Here is a 7,142-nt window from a genome sequence, read left to right on the forward strand (position 1 = left end):
AAAATCTTGATAAGTGATTAATAAGATTTTCAAATTCTTTCTAACATAGTAACTATGAGTTTTTTCCCCCCCTTTTTTTATAAAAGATAATTAAGAGTTATTGTCAAAAAAAAAAATTGAAAAATTGAAATACTGAACTGGGGAAAAAATTTATTTTTACATGGCATAAATAGAAAATATTAAAAGATTAAGTTTGAAAAAAAAAATTTAAGAAAATAAATTTTTGTATAGCAAAAATGGATTCAAAGCATTACTGGAAATTTCTTTTAAGATGCTTTGACAATATTAAACTCGTATCAAGACGAAATTTTAATAAAATGTTTTTTAAAGAGCTAAGTGGTCCCACAGCCACGTGAATTTTCTCGTACAAGTGGGTTTGTGCGTGTACACCTAAACACTGCTTTAATTAAAAGTGACTCTTCTTAAGGCTTAGTAAGAAAATTTTATATTCTTCATGAAACTTCATGAGTATTTCAGATGAGTTTCATGAGAATTTCAGAAAGCTTATGGGCAAGATTGACCTAGAAAGTGTGGTGCTGACTGCCGCACGGGCCGTTTAAAAAAATAGGCCGGTGACCCTACTTTGAAAAAACAAAAACAAGTGAATTATTATTAAACCCATAAATATAACCATGGATGATATATACTATTGATCTATTTGGAATAGTAGATTTTAAAAGGATTTACTGAATTTTATGGACTCTATTGAAATTCTAAACAAATATAATAAAATCTGTAGTACGGACAATAAATTTAAAAGACTCTATTTTATATTTTTTTTTATATTTCATAAAATTTATAAATTTTTTAAAATTAATAACTATTTGAATGCTACTAGATTTTTATGAAATTTTATAAAATTCTAATTAAATATTCATAAATTTTTTAAAACGAGTAACTATTAGATAAATTTTTTTTTTAATTTGAATTAAGGGTTATATATCACGGTTGGTTTTTCAAATAAATTGGTATATGGGTCATTCAACTTTATTTTATTTTGATGTTTTTCACTGAATTTATAAAGAGTTATTTTGTTGGAGTATATTTTCAATATAAAATAGATATATTATAGCTTGTTAATTGTTGAATATATTACTTCAATTAACAAGTTAAAATTAAAATATTACTTTAATAAATAGTAATTTTTTTTCATTTGTTAAGTTATTAAACGTTAAATATAAAATAGGAATTAGATTTATAATATAGTAAGGCTTTAAATTTATGATCATATTATTTGCTATATTAGTTTGTGGTAAATAATCCTTTGTTATATCATCAATTGGTGATAAATTTGCAATTTGTAAAATTACTCTTCAAATAACAATGAATAAAGTATTTGCTTTTTAATTATTTTGTTGTTTCCTCTGAGAGTGCTTTTCAATCTAATTCTATTATAATTAAATTAATTTACACAATACGGCGAAAAAGGTAGGAAAATTGGAAAAGTATATGAAAAATTGAATTCAGTTATTAAAAATAAATAAAAATGGAATAGAAATAACTATATTAGTTTTTGCTCTACGTAAATATATAGTTTTCACCACACACACATATATATATATATATATATGGACAAATTAATTAGAAATTTACTAATGGACAACATAGAACTGGTCTTGTCAATGATAACAATATAATTTAATTATATATGACGTGAAATGAGGGTTTACCAATTACCAAGTCTAAAAATCCTAAAAAATCCATATTTTATATATATTTATAGACCTGGCACTCTTATAATGACCATATAACTTGGAATCATTTATATATACATATATATATATATATATATATTTTGGTCCTATAAAGCCAGAGAGAAGATGAGCAGGAGCTGGAAGAAGCTATCATCTCCTCCTCCCTCATATTTGTTGTGCTGGTGGCTCTGCTTCTTCTTATCACCTTGGAATTCAATAGCTCAAAATAATAGCACCCTAGATCCTTCTGAAGGTATGTATACCCTCTCAATCACTCTTTTTTCTTTTCTTTTCTTTTTTAAAATAATAATTAAGTTTCTTCCAAATCTTTTTTATCTGGTACTCTTATAATGGCCCTATAACTTGGTATCAGTTTTATGTATTTTTTTTGTCCTATAAAGCCAGAGAAGATGAGCAGGAGCTGGAAGAAGCTATCATCTCCTCCGCCCTCATATTTGTTGTGCTGGTGGCTCTGCTTCTTCTTATCACCTTGGAATTCAATAGCTCAAAATAGTGGCACCCTAGACCCTTCTGAAGGTATGTATACCCTCTCAATCACTCTTTTTTTTTTTTTTTTTTTTTTTTTTTGGGAATAATAGTTAAGTTTCTTCCAATTCTTTTTTATCTGGTAAATATTTTTTTCAAAGAAAAAATTACAAATTAATTCTGCGCAATGCATTGAACAAGATTTTCACCAAGTAAGCTATCTTTGAATTTTAGCTGAAGTTTTTTTCTGGTCTATACATATAAAAAAAATAAAAATAAAAAAAATGAAGCAGAAAGTGAGGGGGACGCACGTACTGGGTTTCTTGGTTGGGATGGGAATTGGAAAACCTTATACTTTGTTTGGTCAAACTATTGATTTTTTTTTTTTTACCCAAAAAAAAAAATACTTATTTTTTAAAGAAACAGAAAAAAAAATTTATTTATTCAAAAACCATTTTTCAAAAAATAAAAAAATAAAAACATCGTGAGCAAATAAAAGTTTATATATGTAGTTTACATCCTTCCAAATTTCAAAAAAAAAATATATATATATATATATATATTTACTCAATTAAAATGGGTAAAGTTGGGGAAGAAGAATGAAGACTAGGGTATGAAAAAGAAGAAGAGCCAAAAAAAAAATATATATATATATATATGTATATATGTGGAGAGAAAATAAACTAAATTTTATTACTGTGATAATGAAAAAGGATTAATACATGATCAAGCTACAGAATTAGCTTATACACACAGCATTACACCGACTTAACCAACTTGCCAGAACTAACAAAAAAGGCTGATAACAAACTTATGCTGCCTTCTATATTTCTAAAAGAGAATCTAAACTGAATTATAACGGCAACCTCTAATCGGAAAGAATTAAAAGTATGTTTTGTTGGTGATGGTGCGTCAAAATTATTAATTTTTTTTTTTAAATATATTAGAGATACCAATTAGTCTACCAAAATATTTACTAAGATTATGCAGTAAGATTATTTGAAAATTTAATATATTCTAAATATAGATAAGTATAATTAAAAATAAGCTAACAATATAAACACTACTTATTATTTAGTAAATAACTTAATTGATTTATTTATATTTTTAACATTATTTTTTTAATAATAATATATTAATACATGTCATTTGATAAATAATATTATAAAACTATTATAATTTTTAGTGATAGAATAATGGGAATCAATAAAAACCTTACTTAGGTAAGTCAACAATAGATATGCAAATTTTGCGTACGAAATTTTATTAATAGATCATTTTATCTTAAATAATCAATATTAATTTTTTTAATAAGAGTCTAACTAAAAAAATTTGAAAAAAATTAATTTGAGAAATAAATTTAATTTGTCTTTTTTGGTCCAAATTTTTGTTTAGTGACTAAAGTGTAAGGGGAAGAAAGTTCAAAGGCAGGGATACAAATAATATATATATATATATATATATTTTAATTTACGCCTAAAGTCCCTACTCCAAGCTCTGATGTACAAAAAAATATATTTCATTTAATTTCAAAAAATAAACAATGTTAAAGGATTTGGACCATAGGAAATTATGATACTAATATATAAAGATCCCTACAATGCAAAAACGCCAAAGTTCAAGGGCTTTAGTGCAAAAACACTTTATTTATTTAATTGTTTATTTACTTTTATAGAAGCATTTTAATCCAATGGACAATAACAGTGCCACATCATTACATAATTAAAATTTATTTAATAATAATATTTTATTTAACATTAGATATTTTCTTTATAAAAAATTTTACATTCTGACATTAATTTTCAATCACAAAAAGGATTTGCACTATGGCAAAAATATAATAAATAAACAAATAAAATCGATAGATAGATTCACTAACACCCATGCATACATACATACATACATACATACATATATATTTATATATATATATATATATATATGTGGATTAGTTCTTAGTTTTGTTTAATTTTGCAAGTAATTTGAGACAATTTATTTGATATAAAGCCAAAAAGGAACTGTTAAGTAAACGGCCATTACTTTTCAAAAAAAGGTGAACGTCCATTAGAGAAAAAAACAAGGGGTTAAATGACGGTGGAGAGTTTACAAGGACAGTGTTTTTTCCCCTTCTATCACAACTAAAATAATTATATTAAAAAAAGGCTGAAGTTAATTTAATTTATTTGTTCTTCTATATTTTTCTTTTCAATATAAATCAAGTCACTTGGGAAGTGAAAACATTCAACGTAAAATTTTAAAAGAAAAAAAAAATTAGAGATCCATATGTTCTGTTTTTTTTTTTTGGGTCAAATAATGTGTATTTATAATATAGTTTCTAAAGAGTTTTGTTTTGTTATGCAAACAAACGTCACAGTGAGGGCATTGAATTCATTGTTCGAAAAATGGAATGCACAAGCGGTGGAAAATCTATGGAACATAAGTGGAGAGCCATGCAGTGGATCTGCAATAAATGATACAGAGTTGTGGGACCCTATCAATAACCCTTCCATTAAATGTGAATGTGGCTATGAAAATAACACTTGTCACATCACTCAAATGTATGTGTTATGCCCCCTCTTACCCACTCCCACTTTTTACAAATGTAATGAATTTTTGCATTATCTATATGAATAAATTTTTACCCAAAAAAAAAATATATATATATATCTTACTGTACAAATCATGAAAATTAACAGTCATTTTTTTAAAATTACCATTAATATTCACCGTTTACATATAAATCATCTGCACCATAAATACAATCTATACATATTTTGTTTATTTTCTGAGTTTTGTAAATTTCATCTATACCTCATGAAAATTCATTTTAATACTCAATATTTGAAAAATCATCTATTATCGATTATACTCAAGGTAAAAAATTATAAAATCTACAAGAATAAATAATCAATAAGTTATATATTTTTTGATTGCCAATATTTTGCCTATTGGCAGCATGCGTGTCATGAAAAGGTAGTTAAGCTGATTGTGGCCTATCGGAATATTTATTTTGGCAGAAGAATCGAAGCTTTGGGCAAAACAGGAGAGATTCCAGAAGAGATTACAACTTTCAAATATCTCAACATTCTGTATGGAATTATTTTTGTTTGTTTTTTAAGTTATAATATTCCTGGCCATGCATGCTTTATATAAATATAAGTAAAATGGTAAGATAAATTAAAGTAGTTTCCCTATTTTACACTTTTTGCATATCTACTTCTTTGTTCTTGGAAATTACAATTTATCCCTCTTATATTTAAAATTTTTGTCAAGTTAGGCCTATAGATAGGTCTATATATTTTAAATCGATAGTTCTGACTCTTATTTAATTAAACAATTTTTCTGACATAAGCATTAAACTATCTAAAGTTTTTTTTTTTTTTTTTTCCAAATGAGGGTAATTTTTTTCCCGAATTGTCCTTAATAAATGATAAGCTTTTATTAAAATTTTCAGATTAATTATTATTATATTCTTTTAAACTCTTTGGTTAATAATACTGTTGCTTTTTTTTACCTAACAGAAAAATAATAGTTTAGTTAATGTAAATGTTTCTTAGTTTTGGAAGTAAAGTGTGAAAAAAAAAAAGAAGGTAAATGTAAATATTTTGTAGGTTAGGGAATAAAATGCAACAAACAATATATTCAAGGTAAAATGTTGAACTTTTTGATATTTAGAATGAAGGTTTGTCGAGACCAGTTAAAAATAAAAACCTTAAAGCATGTATAAATCATAATTGTTCAAATTACACTTAGATCTTGATTGGCATAGATTTTAGAAAGCCAAAGCAGCCTCTAATGTTCAAAAATTGTTTCCAAAAATGTTTGGATAAATTTTAAAAGATGTTTTTGTAAGCCAAAAGCATTTATAACTCTCTTAAAAAATATATTTAGCGAAACAAAAACAGAAACATAAGTTATGCCAAATAAAGAAGATTCTATTTACATAACTTTTGAAAAGACAAAAATAACTTTAAGATTTAAAAGTTGTTTCTGAAACTACTTGGATAATTTTTATAAAATACTTTAAGCTTTAAAAAGCACTTTTAATTAAAGACAATATATGGTAACTTGAAAAAAAACTTCTCAAGAAATAAAAAAATAAACAGAAACATAAGTATAAGCTATGCCCAACAAAACATTAAAATGCTCATTTGGACTCGATTATTTTTCACAATTACAATCAAATCCAGGATTTTCGAAAAAATATCGTTTACCCTTTAAATTTTTATATCTACATCCATCTACCAGTTTTTATTCATTAATTTTAATGGTTAAATGCGAAAGAAAGATTAAAAATTAACATTATATAATTAAAATAACATTGTAAAATTATATTAATAACATAGTAAAAATATAGCTAATACTTATGGCCTTATATTTTTCAAATTAACAGATAAAAATTGGACAAATATGATGTTTAGATTTAATTAAGGAAAATGATAGGGTTTAAACAATTTTTTTTTATCTATTTTTATTTATTTACTTATTTATTTATTTTGGTGTGGAATAAAAATTTTATAACTTATGTTTTAAATGGAAAATGTGTTACCGCCATTTTGGCTATGACAAAGCTGAAAAATCCTTGCGAAAATGGCGACATGTCTTCGCTTAGTCGCCTTTTCTCTTTTTCGAGAAGTGTAAAGCCTTGGTAATTGTTGATTGCCGATTGCCATGGCTTCATGGCTCATTGAAGCGGCCACCGGTGGGGGCAGGAGAGAAGAGGACCCTCCCTGTTTCATGGATCGGACGGCATGCATGGTTTGCTGAGAGAGTAGACGTTTTTTTTTTTTAGGGTTTCCATAGGAATTGAAGACTTCTGTGAGGGAATCGGTAGTATCATGGTGACGGTGATGATGGGTTTGGTTTTTTGCATTTTTGTTTACTAAAAATTATTAGAATTCTATTTTTTTAATTTTATTTTTTAAATTTAAGAAGTTAAAGCTTTACTCATTCAAGTCTATT

The 7,142-nt window shown here is 25.6% G+C and overlaps 1 protein-coding gene across 1 annotated transcript; it reads left to right on the forward strand.

Moving 5' to 3' along the window:
* Positions 1–1,800: 1,800 nt before the first annotated feature.
* On the forward strand, positions 1,801–5,411 carry LOC132803238 (probable LRR receptor-like serine/threonine-protein kinase At1g56130). Its single transcript, XM_060815781.1, has 4 exons — positions 1,801–1,947; positions 2,096–2,231; positions 4,555–4,738; positions 5,198–5,411. The coding sequence occupies exons 2-4, from the start codon at positions 2,105–2,107 to the stop codon at positions 5,331–5,333; spliced, it is 447 nt and encodes a 148-aa protein (XP_060671764.1). The 5' UTR covers positions 1,801–1,947; positions 2,096–2,104; the 3' UTR covers positions 5,334–5,411.
* The last annotated feature ends 1,731 nt before the right edge of the window (positions 5,412–7,142 follow it).

This window comes from Ziziphus jujuba, chromosome 1, assembly GCF_031755915.1.
Source record: "Ziziphus jujuba cultivar Dongzao chromosome 1, ASM3175591v1".
NCBI lineage: Eukaryota > Viridiplantae > Streptophyta > Magnoliopsida > Rosales > Rhamnaceae > Ziziphus > Ziziphus jujuba.